The sequence below is a fragment of the Mytilus edulis genome, chromosome 11 (genome assembly GCF_963676685.1).
Source record: "Mytilus edulis chromosome 11, xbMytEdul2.2, whole genome shotgun sequence".
NCBI lineage: Eukaryota > Metazoa > Mollusca > Bivalvia > Mytilida > Mytilidae > Mytilus > Mytilus edulis.
Window position 1 is genome coordinate 56,746,520 of NC_092354.1, and position 17,722 is coordinate 56,764,241.

The 17,722-nt window shown below is 32.2% G+C and overlaps 1 protein-coding gene and 1 long non-coding RNA gene across 2 annotated transcripts; one reads left to right on the top strand and one right to left on the bottom strand.

The window, feature by feature from the left end:
* The first annotated feature begins 4,637 nt into the window (after nucleotides 1–4,637).
* On the top strand, nucleotides 4,638–7,638 carry LOC139495867 (uncharacterized). Its single transcript, XM_071284273.1, has 2 exons — nucleotides 4,638–5,471; nucleotides 7,060–7,638. Exons 1-2 carry the CDS (start codon nucleotides 5,000–5,002, stop codon nucleotides 7,257–7,259), a joined length of 672 nt encoding a protein of 223 aa, XP_071140374.1. The 5' UTR covers nucleotides 4,638–4,999; the 3' UTR covers nucleotides 7,260–7,638.
* Nucleotides 7,639–12,165: 4,527 nt separating this feature from the next.
* LOC139494895 (uncharacterized) lies at nucleotides 12,166–15,074 on the bottom strand. The gene is made up of 2 exons (XR_011657202.1): nucleotides 14,984–15,074; nucleotides 12,166–12,615 (listed from the first exon to the last, which is right to left on the bottom strand). It is a non-coding gene; the product is annotated as an uncharacterized lncRNA (long non-coding RNA).
* Between the last annotated feature and the right edge of the window lie 2,648 nt (nucleotides 15,075–17,722).

A 17,722-nucleotide genomic window follows, 5' to 3' on the forward strand; every position in this document is an offset into this window, starting at 1 on the left:
ATGCTATAAACAATGTTAAAACGACAAATTTGACTAATTATATGAAGAGCTGCCATTACAAAATGGCGTTGATTTGGAACTTCCTGATTTTTTTCCATTTAAGACATAGCAAAAGAAGAAGTGGCCTTGACCTTTTCACATCCATAAACTTTCATATTGTGTATAGTATTTCACTATAGTATATTACAGAATTATTTTCTAAAGTATAAAACACCAGTTTATCAAATTATTTCAATATTTTTTCTATCTTTGAAAAAAAGCAAAATTCAAGCGCTGAAACAGTGTTTTTAATTTTGCATCTTAAAGGTTTTGTATTTTGTGAAAATTTGGTATCTAGTTATAGATAAATACATATTGTGTATTTGCAAAGTCTGGACAGAGCAGTAATAACACAAAATATACTATAGTGACCCGAGGCGAATGCGAGGTTTAAAAACAAATTGAGTGTAAAACAAAGTCAGTTTGGTGCATGAACATTTTTTTAGTAGGATAATCCTGGTAAAAAAGTTAACTCATTGATTTTTTAAGGGATGGATGAAAAATCATACAATACAATGCCAACGTTCTAATGTTGTAATTCAAATTCAGTCATGATCCTTATATAACTTTTAAAAGCGACACACAATAGCTCAAGTATTCATAAAATAGGGACATGAATCAATCTCATAGTCATCATATGCGGATTCAGTACGCGTATTAGCATTACAAGACACTTCCCTTTTTTATGAGAACAAGTTCGGCGCAGGACAGAGTTTGTTCAAAGCAAACAAAGTTTTTTTTAGTACAAATGCTATCTGGAGCGTAAATACCGTCATGATTTGGTCAAACTCGTCAGATATAGTCTTCCCTTTGCATAGGAAACACAAAAGAAATGTGAGTACAAAGTTTCGATCAATGTTCGTGACCCATATTCCCATATGCATATGCATGATGTATCTGCAGTGCCAGTCCCAAATGTAAAGGGGCGAATGTTGCTACAGAAACGATTGATTTTGTAATAGCCATACATTTACGAATTTTTGTTATCTTTAGGGACAATATACGGTTCAGAAGCGCGTTTGTGTTATTTTTCATCGATTAACTATCAAAGAACTTTTGAGCCTAGGCTCTGTGTTGAAGACCGGACCGTGACCTATAATGGTTTACTTTTATAAATTGTGACTTGGATGGTGTGTTGTATCATTGGCACTCATACCACATCTTCCTATATCTATTAACAAGCTATGCGGGCATCATTTCCATAGCAATACCAAAACGAGGACATAGCTCATAAGACCACTGGTGGCAGGATGAAGTAATTGTTCTTCTTTTAATGTATCCTTGATATTTTCAGACACACCTTGGTGTAATTCTGAAAATCTTAATATAGACTTCAATTTTCCTGCAGCAGATATGGCATCCCCTAAATTGAGTTCAGATCTAAACTCTATGATTCATATCCCTTGGCCCCACTGTGTCTGAATTGTAAGGTGTCACAATATCTAGTTAGTTCTGGAGTTTGGTAGTTTGGTAAGCATCAGAGACAATCTTGGGTAAAATTGATCGGTATATATAGAGGATGTGCTACATGAGAAAGGCTTTTTCTTATGGAAAAACAAATCACATCACTAACAATCGTTATTAATGAACTGACAGCAAGTTCAAATTCTATTTTTTCAGTGACTGTTTTACTTAATTGCACAGGTGTTGACTTCAATAAGTACTTGGTTATGCATGGATAAATGATTACTCACATTAATAAGCACAACTTAACAACTGTTAACACGTTTAGGGGACTCAGTTTTGCGTAGTTTTCTGGGTTTTTTTAAAGGTTTTTCTTTTACACAAAAACCCTGTTTTCATATCCAAACTACAAGGAAGAAACTGAGCGCGAGATCGTATAAAAGTGTCAGGTTGTGAGGTTACATGTCGATCATGTTGTTTCTAATTTAAAGTTCCCTAAAGGTGACTGGGGAAACGAAATATGGTCACTTGATCTTCCCCCGACCGGCAGTAAAACGAAGTTGGGCGTCCGTTTGGCTGTGCGGGATGTATCAAGTGCGCAGTCACGTCCGGTCAGAATGGGGACGTTAAATCCGCTGCCTCGTGTAAAGGGAGTGTCACGTTCTTTGCACGTTAAAACCCTTTGCATCAATTCTTTAAGGGGTCCGTAGGTGGCATGTTGTAATGGAAAATGTCTGTCCTAATCCAATATCCCATCATTTTCCAGTGGCAGTCTAAATTTTCCCGATCATCATCCCGAATGGCCTCTATTATGACAAAACCTACCTATTGTTTTTATTGTTAGCTTGTTCTCGTCCTGAACATGCATGAAATATTTGCCACTGGACTTTAAGCAACCAACAATCAATCAATCAATTTAATTTAAAGACGCACCAATTTTGCCTTCTGGTGCAAGTCTCATAACATCACTGATGATTCGCCCACGGAAAGCAGAATATCAAGAGAAGTTGGTTTTAGCTTTACCTTGTCACACACCAAATCTCTGCGAAACTTCAATAGTACTTTTCCCCCGACCACTTGCATGCATATTAATTGCTCTGAGGTTAAACATTGACATACAATGTATTTTCACACAATGTCAACTATTAGTCATTATCCGGAAAAACCTCTTATCCGAAGGATTTGGTTAACTTTTATATAAAGTCAAAATTTTATTAACAAAAATATAACTTATTTACAGAAAATACACGAAAGAACTACTATATATATTCAAATCACTCAAAAATAAATTAACTTCTCCTACAAAATCTACATAATCACATCGAATCTATCAAATTGATTGTGAATGAAAAAATAAATGGTGGAGCTGATTGACGGATAGGAAATTTCCGTAATTAAAAAAGGTACAAATGATGTTTTTATTTTTGAGTTTTTGACATAATTGTTTGGAATTTGCCCAACAAAATTTGCATGCAGTATTGCAATAATATGTTGTGTCCTCTCAAATGTCAAATACTGTTTTTGAATCATATGTTTTCTCGTTTTCAAAGAAAAACGCGTTAAATTTCTATCTAAAAAACAGCCAACTTTAAGTTTGAAAGTTTTACTTGGAGATGGTATAATATTTATGTCTTCATCATTCCGATGATCCTTGATGATATGTGCATAGAAAATATTTACGAAAATAGCGGGAAATTTAACAAAAAAATATATTTTTGGATTTTAAGGTAACTACCCAAAATCGTAAATTGAGGGGTACCCCCATTAAAGGGATAAAATACAAAAATGTGACCATAGAAACTTTTTACGACCCGACGGAAATTAAAATATAGATATTATTCTATCATTTAAAACAATTTGCAGCCGTGTGTTATTCCGGACCATTAAACTCGTTAACTAAGCGTCTTTTTCGATGTCAGTTGCAGTACTATAGGCACTACTGCGACCTTTATTTGCTTACATCCACTTCATTTGTACTCTGATGGATAGTCACGTGTCTCCTTAATTTTGTTTTGTGTGGGAAATTGTCTTAAAATCAAAATCTGAAGTTTAAGTGTGTCCTTCAACACCCAGTAGCAACAGCTATAACCTCGAGGCAATTCTAAGACGGCCACTAGCAGCGCGTACGCGAAATTCTCGCAAGAACAATTTCCAAAGCCTTTGTTTGATGAAACACCACAAAATCGAAAAAAGAATATACTGGAAAGAATCACATATTTTAAACAAAATATTTCTAACGCATAGGTGTCGATATACATCTTTGTAGAATATATTTTTGTTCAGTTAAATAAAGTATCAAATGAAAAGGGAAGGAACTACATGTATAAATTTCAATTTGAGTCTTCATTTGAATTATCATGTTCACACATCTTAGTCTTACTCCTGCTTTGCGGTAGCTAAGAGCTATTGAGGCCAAATTTAACTTGGGTTTAGAAATACGGACATCCCTGATGAATGCATATTCTCCGATCCGATCCTAAAGTAAAAGCGGCGATCGTTTTGTTATGCAGAATGTACAAATACGTACACATTTAGCTCCACCTAGTCACATGGGGACTTACATTCTTGTTTCCTGTAAAATCGTATATTCTCTGCATGTTAAAGTTCTTTTAATTTGCAACTATTATTGGAGGGTACCAGGTTCTTATAAAACAACTGCTATAAAAAAAAAGAAGATGTTGTATGATTGCCAATGCGACAACTCTCCACAAGAGACGAAATGACACTGAAATTAACAACTAAAGGTCATCGTATATACGGCCTTCAACAATGAGCAAAGTCCATACCGCATAGTCAGCTATAAAAGGCCCCGAAATGACAAATGTAAAACATTTCAAACGAGAAAACTAACGGCCTAATTTATGTACAAAAAAATGTAAGAAAAACTAGTTTATTATATTTATTTGAGATACACCCCTTTAAAATTTGAATTAGAAGTTAACAAAACGTACATTACAAAAGCCATGATAGATTGACCACCTTTGAAGAAGTTCAAACTCAGAGAAAAAAAATAAATGAACATACGAATTGCACTTTTTGACAAACTGATCTCATCTTAATGTTGGCTATAAAAGACCTCGACATGAAAAATATGAACCAATTCAATTGAGCTAACTAACGTCCTAATTTATAACAAAACGAAATTGCGAAAAACAAATATGAACCGCCGATGACCACTGAACAACAGGCACTTAAGGATGTCTGCTGGTGTCGTTTTTGACACTTTTTGCGCACCGTAATTTATGAAGAAAGTCGTAAAAATGTAAACAGTGTTTGACAAAACTAAATCAATAAAATGGTTGAAATATGAATAATAGTTATAGATTAATCATTTTATAACGTATATGTATGCTACTATTAATAAAAATAAACATAGACGACATAATTATACGACAATATTAAATCCCGCGATTTCCGGTATTTGTTTACATGGAAGCAGCCGACCACTTGACAGCTTCAACGGAGAGTCTAAAAGAATTTATAGATGTCATTTTACACCGTTTTGATAGTATTTTATATTTTTTATAGTCTTTGAAATTTTTATATATTATTTATCATGGGAAAACTTCGCAATAATGGCTTTAGAACATCGAAACAAGTAAGAAAACTCGTGTCCATTCGAGAGGGTCAACGAAAACGGTATTTTGAAGAGGATCAGGATCTAGCTTTAAAGTCACTTCATGCAGATCACTCATATGATGTAACAAGTAAAAAAATAGTCCCAGATATTTCAAATATTGTTCATGAAGAAGTTTTAGACAATGACGGAAATAACTTGACCCCAACAGATGACTGGCGCATTGGTCGTAGAGTAGTGGAACTTGGTGTTATTGCTGACCACCTACAACAATGTAAACACTGTGGTCTACCACTGTCTCTTCATAACATTATTGATATAAAGACATATGGCTTGGGGTCAGTGTTGAAAGTGTTGTGCACAAATAAGTCGTGTGGGAACATCAACGCTATCCCAACAGGAAAACAACATGACCACAAGATTTGGGATGTAAACACAAAGTTAGCTTTAGGTAAATATAACAAAATAAGGAATGAACACAGAAACACATGAAATAAAAATTGCAAAAAAAATTGCATGAAAAAACATAGTGAAAAGATCCCCTTTCCTGAAAACGTGAATTAAAAAGGTAGACTTAATATGTAAGGTTCACTATATAGTATATATGAGGGAGGGTAGGAGGGGTCCTGATCCCGAAATCCCGAGCTTAAAAACACGAAATCCCGAAATCACGGGCTTAAAAACATGAAATCCTGAGGTCCCGAAATTTGAAAAAGAAAATTCCCGCATCCCGAAAAAGGTCCTATCCCCCCTCATATATATACAGAAACTAAAATGATAAAAAGCTGAAGTCAGCCGATATCCCCTATAAATCAGAAACTTTATATCCATGGACGAAAGAAAATTTGGAGAAACTCCATCTTAAAGAAAAGTATTTGTATGTTTGGGCATTTGACTTTCTAGGAGGGGGGGGGGGGGGGGTGGTAGTTTTTTCATGTCGACCAGGATATTGTTTCACCCGCTATGCAGATGATTTTTTCCCCATATATGTTCAATGTGGAAAGTTTCTTTTCTTTTATTGGCAAAATGCGGGCCTGATTATTTTTTTTAATCTAAGTGCGGGCCAGATATTTTATTTTGACAAAAATTAGGGTAGGGATATTTTCCAAAAAAAAAATAGCCACTCTCCCTCCCCCAGAAAGTCAAAAATGGTCTGTGCTAAATCTGTATTTGATCATAAAACATTATTAGATTGATCAGACCCCATACCAATTCAACCTGATTTGGGCTGATTAAACTGTGGGTGTAAGATTTAATTGAAACAACAAAGTGTTTGGTATATTTTCATATTGGGTAAGAAGGTACTAGAAAAAATACATTGTATTTTTATTTATACAGCCACTATAAAATTAAAAAAACCAACATGTATACATGTATGTAATAAGCTTTGAACATGATGAATGTGACAGTCTTGTCGGCATGCTGTCTTGTTTAATAGAAAATAAAGGAATATGGATTAAATGTACATGAGACAAAATCACACAAAATACATAGAAGAAAAAAATGAATAATGAATGAACAGGATACTGACCAGTAATATCACTTTATTTATAACATTGACTCAAGATTTCTGTACAAATGTTTCTATGACCTTAAACATGAATAGAACTGCACTCAATTAAAATTTTGACTGTGTTGCAGTTCTGATAAAATATAGATGGACACCTTTAAAATTTTCAAGAACTTTTTCAAACCAATTTTGATAATTATAAAACTTATCAGTTATCTCTTATTATATACTGTTCTTACAAATTACCAAGTTTGTTGGTATTTTGTTTAAAATGCCAAACCTATAGGTATTATAGGTATAATGATTTAATGAATAGTTAAAAAAGCTAAAATGTTCAGTACAAACTAAATTCAGATGGTCACCTTTAAAATTTTTCGTAACTATTCCAAATCAACTTTGATTTTCATAAAACTTATCTGTAATCTCTAGTATATACTATTGTTTCAAATAACAAAATCAATTAAAAAAAATTACAATAAATAGTTAAAAAATATAATTAAGATTTACATGTTTTTCAAATATATTTTAGCTGCTATTGATCTTGGACTTGGAGAACACCAGATAAATGGCCTTCTTTCCATTCTTAATATCCCTACAGTCAGCCACTGCATGATTGACAGCAGAATAAGAGAAGTTGGAGATGTCATTGAATCTGTTGCAGACCAGTCAATGGAAGAGTGGACAGAAAGAGAAAAAGAAATGACTAGAGAGTATGATCATAATTATTAGTTTATCACTCCTATTTTAACATGTATACAATGATATGAAAAATATCCATATTCATGATCTGAAAATTTTATTCTTTGAAAATAAATATACAATACATATTCCTTTTCCGAAAATATAAAACTTATTTGGCAATCTTTAAAAAAACAAGGAAAGGCCAGTTTTTAGCATGTTTTGTAGCAAGCACAAATACATCTACATTCCATATCATTCCTTAACATTATAATGTACCAGAATGACCTAGCTGATACAACTTCATGTAATAACACTATAAATTTTATTAGGTGATGATGATGGGGGTGATTAACCACCTTGACTGGCTGTGAAGCCCTCACACGGTCAGCTTAATAAGGTCGCAAAAAGGCGTCATTGCAGGATAATTTATATTTTACCCCTCCCCCCCCCCCCCACACACACACACACTGTATTTTAAATTATCTGATTTTTGTCTGATTTCAAGGGAGATAATTTAATTTATTTAGTTTTATATAGCAATAAATGGCAACAAATCTTGTAAGCACAATTACTTCTAAATTATGATTGTCCTGTTTTGTACAATGCCTTAGATGATTGTTCCTTGCTTGATGATTTTCAAAGCAACATTGTTGGCTTTGTTGATACTTTAAAATTGTTTAAACTTTCCTTTCCCAATCTTGGCTCATATTCACAATGTAAGTTGTGTGACACATTAATTAACCTTTCTTATGATGCTCACAATGCTGAAGATGATGTTAATGCACTTTTTAGATTGGTCAATGAAAAAATTGACAATTTTACAGATGTTCAGAAAGTTTTTCAATCAGAGCTTAGTGTATTTTATAATTATGTGTCATTAAAACAAATGAATAAAAATGTGCCTTCACTAAAACAGATGTTTGATGAAAAAGTTGTAACTAAAAGAACGGCAAATTGTATTGCCAGAAGTGGACTTAATTTAAGTCATTTACGACTTGCTTATTCCAGAAATGGTAGAACAGGTATTAAAGATATTTTTAGTGAACCCTGTGGGTCCAAAGCCAGAGTAACCAAATCAGCAAAAATTATTGACAGTGTTTCAGACTTTTTGAAAGAATTGTAATGTCAGAATTGTTTACTGTAAATTCAGAAATCATTGTGTGCATTTCTTATTATGATTTTGTCATGACTGTCCAAAATGCTTTAATAATTATTATCTGCATACAAATGCATGTACATGTATCAGATTTCAAAATGTGAGATCTTTTTATTGTGATATACCTCTGATCGAATCATTCCATTGTTCAAATTGAGTTTTGATGTATGCCAATATTGTTATGACTTGATAAGTGGATCAGGATGTAGAACATTTGTAATTTGATACTGAGATTCATTCATGATATTAATTTAGTACATGTCTTTTATGCCAAGTTTTTCTCTAGAGTCCAGGGGGGGGGGGGGGGATGGGTTTTTTTTGTGGTCAGAATATTTTTTTTGCGCGCTTCGCATGCAAATTTATTTATTTTTTAGAAGTAGCACAACATATAATTTTTTTGGCAAATTTAACATTATTTTTTATGTTAAATATCCTCTGTCAGAATAATTTTTTTTGTCCCCTTTCTAGCCAAATTATTTATTTTCTCAAAATTCAGAATCAAAATATTTATTTATGAAAACACCTTGCAACCCCCTCCCTCCCTGCAAGTTAAATGGTTCGTCCCTTATTTATTCATTTCTGGAAATTTTATCATTTGTAATTTTATCTATCATATCAACCAATGTTACTTGATAATTTTTGTCTCACCTGTAAAGAAAATCACAGATAGAAAGACACATGGATTGCTTTTCTGACGGCTGCAGTGTAAACTTTTATCAAAGTTTTGTGATCAGGTCAGTTTTGAGCAACTAGGCTACTTTCAAGTTTTGTCCCTGCTGTTACTCAGTAACTATACTTAGTAGGTCGATATTATTTTGTCTATGGGATAAATGGAAGGTTATCAAGTCAGTGTAACACCTAGCTGTCACCCAACCCTGACCTCATTTTCATGGTCCACTGACCACATTTAGGTTTTGGGATAAGGTCTTGTTTCTTTGTAACTATACTTGTAAGTTAATGATATTTTGATTATGGATTCGTCCCATGGTAAGATGTACTGGTAAGTCAGTCTGACACCTGTCATCCAACCCTGACCTCATTTTTATGGTTCAATGATCAGGTCAATATTTAGTGACTTACCATCCTTGACCGGGGGACAGGGGATTCCATCTCTTTGGGGTAGGCGAAGTGTGAATCATGTAAAATCATTATAAAAATAGACAAAAGAAAATTTTCCGCATTGTTTTTTTTCCATTTAGGTCAATGAGATGTTTTGTTGGCCTGTTGATTGAAAATTTCATGTTGATGATTGCCCCCCCCCTTTTTTTTTTGCTTGTACAAAATCATAAGAACTTAGTTATAGCACCCTAGGTGATACAGAATTAAGTTAATCTGGCCTACATTAGCTGCTTAGACATTGATATGAAAATATGATAGAGATATCATGTGTCTCATAGTCACATTTTTTAGCTTTTTGAAAATTTGTTATCAAATTGATAAGATATATAGTTGGAAAAGATGCCATTTAATGTGAGAAAAAAAACTTAAAACAGTACAAGACCATTTATATATGAATCAATATGGATTGTAAATTAAAAAATTTTAGTAGAGGTTTAGTAAAAATAACTTGTTTATTGGTACAAAATACCAAAAAATCATACATTTTCCCGTACTTTTTTGTGAAATAAAATTATTTTGGATTTAACTCAAAATTTGCACACGAACATAATTTTTTTTTTTTTCTTTTTGAAAAAGACTCTATGGAGCATCAATTTTGTAAAGGAATAAGATTTTCTTGTTATTTCTTATTAGTAAAAAAATCAAAAATATGTTTTCAGCAATGTTTTCCCGTACTTTTTATTTACATTATTTATTGCCAAAAATAGAATAGATCACTATTAGTATTGTAAAAAAAATTCCAACATTGTTAAACTTGAACATATATTGTTGCTTGTCATTGGAATAAAAATTCGATTTATGTAGTAACATTAAATGTTTATTGTATTTCAAACAAGGCCACCCCTTCCTGAAAAAACTGCTGATTTTCCAATGCATGTTATTGTGGACGTAAAGATGTTACTGCCGCAAAAAAACTGCACACGAAAATTTTTTTTTATATTATTTTTTTTTAACTAACATATCAGCCCTATCAATTAATGCATAGTTTGAATGATTCTTGTTATTTTGATTTTGAGCAGCAGACATCCTTAAAGAATGTGACGGTGTTTAAAATATAAACTGGGACAGTATGTTACAGCACAACATAATAACAAACTAAACCAAATTAGTTAAAAAGACTTAAAGGCATACTCATCAGATCGATACAAATATACGTGTATCTCTTTTGGAATTTGTATGTCTTTTTTTCAAATAACATACATATTCCTTTAATTAAATTCCTTCTTACTCGACAAAAAAGATAATCGTACTTTCGTACTTCACATTGAAAACGCTCATAAAAAAATGGTGTCAATCCTATATATATATATAAATGTACTATCTGTTGGATTGACATCTTCAAATATTCTTCAGTTTTCTATGTTGTATTCTTAGATTGTTTTTTTTTTGTCTTTTTGTCGTTCTTCGTTTTGCCATTACGTGGACAGTATTTTTTCGTCTTATGAGCTTGAATATCACTTTGATATCATCTTTTTATCTTTTTTTTTTAATTTGACAAATGGACATCAGTTTGTATTGAGCATCCGCTTACGACTCATATTAACCAATCAATAAACAAGCTTTGAAACTGGTTTGCAATTAATTAGACTAACATTAATTAGGAAAATATTAATCATCACAAACAACAAGAAACCTGTATAAAATGTATAGATATTTACTGATGTATGAAAACAGCTGTGTAACTTGTAGTTTCTTTTGTATCACACCCTCATTTACCAGTGGCAGTCCAAATTTCCCCGACCATCATCCCGGATGGCCTCTTTTATTACAAGACCTACCTATTGTATTTATTGTTAACTTGTTCTCGTCCTGAACATGCATGAAATATTTGCCACTGGACGTTAAGCAACCAACAACCAATGATGTAGCATTGCAAAGTAAAAAATGCAATATTAGCTAGAGATACATGGGGAGGGTTGCCGTAGTTATCATAAAATGTTTAAACCCTGCAGTCTTTTGCACCTTTCCTACGTCAGTATATCATCTGACCTTTTTTGTCATGTATTTTATTATATTTCGTTTGTTTTGTTTTGTTAGACATCCGTTTTCGTTAATCTAGTATACAAAAATATTATTGTTTATGGGCTAACAGAAGCCCGCCACCGGGTGCAGATTTTTTTCGCTATGTGAAAGACCAATTGATGACTAAGGCTGTTTTCTGCTCTCTGATAGGTCCGCGGGTGACGTGTTGCAACGTATATCTATCTAAAAAAAAACACACGCCCAAATTTCAAGTAAATATCAAAATTTCCCGCCCTTCGGTTAAATTGTTTTCGTCTTAAATATGCTAACAGTGATAATTTCACATATGCACTAATTGATAATTTCACAGATGCACTAATTGATAATTTCACAGATGCACTAATTTACGATTAAGCAATCAAATCTTATGACACTTTTTAAAAACCATATGATAGCATCTAGAACTTTTTTGTTATATTGAGTTTTTTTTATGAACTCAAGTTATACCCGAAGACCATTTTGTGGAATTATAGTCACAGGGTACGAAATGTTTTTATAGTGGGTACGAAATGGTAAATGTTGGGTACGAAATGTCCGAGGTATGAAATTGCCAAGGTACGAAATGACTTGCTACCACTTCGTGCATACTGCATGTCAGATAAAACATATTCAGATCTATGCTTTGTACAAAATGTAATATGCAAATTAATCAAATAATAAAAATAACTATAATTTAATTATAATATATAGAAATATAACAATATAGCATAAATTAGATGTAAAACAAATATTAATATATCGGGTATATAAAAATAAAATAAAGACAAAGTCTGTATACGAGAGTTACACAGGTAATGTTAATGCCACATTTAGCATCAGCCGGAATCAATCTGCATTAACAAAGAGGTTTCATTATCATCATGTTCTGAGCACAAGTATATGGAAGTTGTAATATGCGCACCAATTGTTCATTTATTGATCTAATAGGGTCTATACATGCTCCAAATGGCAGCAGGAATATGTATACAAAGGAAAGTAAAAATGCTAACGGCCATGCCAGAAATATAAGAAGAAACCATATTATAGCTGATAGGCAACCTGCTGCTCCACCACCTTGACCTCCTCCTCCTCCTTGACCTTTACCCATAGCTCTTTAATGTGTATTTTCTGAAAGGATAACACAATTACATCAAAATTGTTAAACAAGGAAATTATTAGAAATTACAGATTAATCATCTAAGAAATACCAGATATTGTCAAATCAAACACGACGATTTTTAATACATAAATGGGCTTTAACAGGAGAGGGACAGAAGATTAACTATTGTGTGTAATTATAAATTCTACAATGTACTAACCGGAATTCGAAGCAGGGTAAGATTTGTCTTTATTTAACAATGTTTAAGAAAATGCTTAAATTTTAGCGAGTCTTGAATTTTTATAACTTTTAAATTTTCAGTATATTATACTTGGGCCTTATTGCTCCTTCTCCTGGTAGTTTTTTCTAATTTTTTTCCTTATTATTCTTTTTTTTATCTTTTGTTTTGCCATTAATCTCGCATATTTTGTGTCCCATTTTTCTGTATTCTTCGGCCAATTGTTCTTGATTTTTGTTTGTCCATGCAAACTATATCTTAAGCTCATTACAACAAAAGAAGAAGGATGGCATTCAGATAACTAATAGTAAAATAGAATGATTTTAATTACATGAACGTTAAAAATTATTTGCTTGATCACAAGATAAAAAAAAAACAAAAAAAACAGCGCGAACTTTATAGTGTATACTCATGTTCTCTTTTGTCATGTCATGTCCCCTCGTTTGTTTTTCGATAATGTTACGCAGCCTACCCGAATTACTTATCTTTTTTAAACATAAAAATAAGTTGACCTTAGATGGATTTGCCATTTTATCAGGTCTTCAAATACAACACTTAAACTCTTTTGGTTCTTGTACTTCGTTGGTTTTCAAATATTCGACCTTGAAGGTTTCTGGTGAATGTTAATCCTGAAAAGCGCTTCGGATGCATGGAATTTATCACGCGTCGTGTTTTTTTAAGGTTAATTTATAAAAATAAAGGCAACAGTAGTATACCGCTGTTCAAAATTCATAAATCGATTGAGAACAAAAACCAAAACTGAGGGATACACATCAAATATAAGAGGAGAACTACGACACAACAGAAACACAACATTAAAATGTAACACACACAGAAACGAACTATAATATAAAACAATGACCATTTTCCTGACTTGGTACAGGACATTTTAAATAAACAAAAAATAATGGGTTGAACCTGGTTAGGGACATGCTTTTTACCTATTGCGTAATCTAACATTTATTTCAATATTTTGTCTGAATGTATGCAGTGTCCTTGTAATTTTCAATCAAATAGTCGGTTTTATATTCATACCAGTATAATTATGTCTATCATATACAGTTCTTGAAAGTCAAGGACGATAAAACATTGTAACCTCGTATAATATGCTATAAACAATGTTATCCTAAGTTGAACATATGGTCTACAAGATACATATTGATTTTTTTTATAAATGTCACTATGTATTGTACACTGAATACAAAGGTCTTGCTAAAATCCATTTTTTTCCTTATCACTGTATATATTTTCACGAAACTGAAAGTTGCGGCTTATATATATAGCGATTCATGTCTACTATTCACCCACCCACCTTATACCTTAAAGCATTTTGTATGTACTTTAATGACAGGGGTGAACATCTAAGATATCCAACAACTGACCAAAGGGAGCTAACTTCAGCAATTATATGCCACTGTCTAACTTTGAAAAAAGAAAAATTTTAAAAGGCCTCGATATAAAAAAAATTCGATGAAACCACCAACCTTATTTATGACAAAAAAGAAACAGAAAACAAATATGGTAGACACCAATGCACTAAACCCACTTAATTACTGGCTCCAGACCTCGGACCATCCTTTTATACATAATGTGGCTGTTTAAAACATAGTGACTTCAATGGAGATGTCTCATTTGCACTCATACCACATCTTCTTATTTATAGTGAGCGGTCTATCCTCGCCTAACCACAGGCACTGGTGTTAAGTAACAAAACACTACTGTTAACGTTGGTTATAAAAATGAACATAATATCGGCAGGATGCATTAAACTTGTAAAAAACTGAATAACAAATTTTAAACTTGCTTACTATGTAAATTTGATCAATTCAGAATGTGAATACTTGCAATACCAATACATCCAATCCCTAAATCACACACACAGACAAACACACATCTTTCCCATTCTTGACTAACGACCAAATGTTATTATAGAACATTAAAATGTTTGATGTAAAACAAGATGTTCTGAATTTAGATAATTTAAGTGTAGGATGCTGATCAACAAAAACGCATGATTCTTTACCGGTTTAAATCGATAAATGTTTTGACACGGTCCCCATAGTATTTATACCTTAGCGATGAATATAGTATACCTTTTCGTAACACATCTAATTAGATAAATTAGAGTAACTAAGTGTTTATAAAAATATTGATCTTACCTTTTAGTGTTATGCTAGAACAAGTGCATATATTGTCTTCCTACTAATGCACAACACATGTTACACATTGTCACGTGTGTTTACATTTTTAATCAATACATGCACTATTTTGTCCTTGGCACAGTAGTTTATGTTCAAAATGATGAATTCAAAACTGTATTGATAAATCAGCGCTAAAAGAAAATAATTTGCATTTTATGAATTGCCAAATATTCTACCAATTTACTATTTCGCTTTTATATGGATATCCATGTGGTTTTCCTATGTACTTCTGGAATCTTTTTTATAATTTTGTTATCCGTAACTTTATACATTTTGCCCTTTAGATTTTCATGTTGATAGACGATGTTTATTATTGTCCCTGTTGCATTTTCTTAACGTATAGTACATACTCCTGGCCAATGTTTTTATACTGTATGATTTGGACTTTTGTCTTTGGTTTGCTGCCTCACTGGCAATAGCAATCACCTACTTGTATTCATGTATAGGAAATCGTTTTCTTTTTTAATTATTGTTACTCATTTTTATTCATATACATCGTTTTGAATAGTCTTTAAATGTTTGCCGCTGGACGATTTAAAAATGTTAACGATGTTCGTTTGCTACTAGTTTATTCCTTTTTCGTCTTTAAAACAAATAAAATCAAGTTGTTTAATAGTAAGGTGTAATAAGAATTAGTATTCCTTTATAAATAGTGTGGTTTCGTAAAAAACAAGTCAACAGTCGGGTCAAGAAACACACTATAAATGTTATTCCTGCTTACATGACGAAGATCCTCATTCTTCAGGAAATATTCGAAATCTCTCAAACCTATCATCACTGACGATTAGATTTTAATATTATCAGACCACTGTACTGGAGTTATTATTTAATGTGAATAAATTAGTCCGTTTAGATGAGAGAGAACAGAACAGAGATTAAATTCGAACTTTATTAGCCCTCATGTATTCGTCAATTTAACTCTTTTGCTATATATTAAACAAGAAAAAAAATAATAGAGGAGAAATGTGTGGATTATTTTTAATCAAATTGGTATCAAAAGAAGCAGATTTGACACAAATTTATTTATTCATATAATATCATGAAATTTCTAATATAGTTCAACCAAATTAAAATGTTTAAATATATTATTCATTTGCACATCAGGAGAATTCTAAAATAACCCATGAAAAAGTGGAATTTGGATAAACATTAATGTCACAAATTAATTTTAGCTAAATATCTCACTTGTATGACAGTCGCATACAATTCCATCAAATTGACAACGATGTGTGAACAAAATAAACAGACCTAATAGGTAAAAAGGTCAAAAAAGGGGTTCAACAGTCAACATTGTGTTATAATCTTAATCACAATAAAACAAACAAATATGTTACAAAGAAACACAAAAAGGAATATAGACTAGAACATAAACAGAAATGAAAGACAATAATACACAAATTTACCATAACACAATGACGGGATGTATAAGTACCGAACCACGTCATAGGATATTACCAAAAATTGACTAAACAGTAAAAGTAATATTAAGAAAGACAAATAAAAGTATACCATGTATAGATTATCAGGTTTTCTACACATTGATATCGTAAACTATCAGCCACGAGCCACAATGTAAACCTTTTTGGCGAGTGAGCAAAGCGCACGAGCTAAAAAAAATCGCATTATGTCGAGCGGCTGATATTTTATACGATATCTATAAGAAAATCGATTATCTTTTTATTCTTCTATTACTGGTTTTTTCCCTCTTCCTACGACAGTTTTACGCTTGACGAAAGCAAGCTTGATAACGTCTCCTCTCGCATTGTGACGTCTCTGATAACTTCTCTCACATTGTGACGTCGCTAATAATGCCTGGTTTCGTTTTGAAGCCTTGATACGAGAATTACGGAGCGACAGAGCTGTTACACTGAGGTTTACTGTGCGTTTTGTTGTGTGATTGTATGGTAGGTTGCAAACTTACAAATCTTGACAATACCATAATATAGTCATCCTTACTGCATAAAGTCATTCAGAGATAATATATCTAAATTATTTATTCCTAATTCTATCCATAAATGGACCACATGCTTCTATCTTTCTCTTTATCTGACCTTTAGCAGATGCTTATATATGTATTAAACTGATCCTCCTCAGACGTAAAAACATAATGGTATCACGTATTTTCTGCACCAGATGCGCATGTGGCAATCAATATCTCTTCAGTTATACTCAAAGCCGTAATATTGGAAAATCCAAAGCATAATAAAAAGATGAACCAAAAAAGGAACCAAAAAATTAGAGCAAAAGATGTCTAAAAGTAAATTATATTTTTATAAGGTTATAGCAAAAGCGATTTCATATGAACACATAATTATTCATTCTCATTATCAAGACATTGACACTCAGGCAGACCAATTGTTCAGTCGAAATACTTGTCTGCAACTTGTACGTATTTACTCGTTGAAAAAAGTCTTAAGAATTTTCGTTTTTGTTTTAATTTTAAACTCTATTTGTCCAAACTATGAATTTCTTCTTAAAATGCAGGAAATCTTCGATAATAAACCAAGGAAAATACAATAATAAAAAATTAACAATGAACATATATATAATATTACACAAAGGGTTAGAAAAAAAAGAAAAAGAAAACAAATTTTATATACCCAAAAAATTCTTTCTTAACTTCAACTCTAAAATCCAATTTTTCTACACAGCTACCAACTAACAACGTAAGAAGGACACTTAACGTTAATAATAACT

Bases quoted from the DNA above. Each gene is read 5' to 3' on its own strand.
- LOC139495867 (XM_071284273.1), top strand. From the start codon at position 5,000: ATGGGAAAACTTCGCAATAATGGCTTTAGAACATCGAAACAAGTAAGA. The intron at 5,472-7,059 runs GTAAATATAACA...AATATATTTTAG, and splicing joins AAACACAAAGTTAGCTTTAG to CTGCTATTGATCTTGGACTT.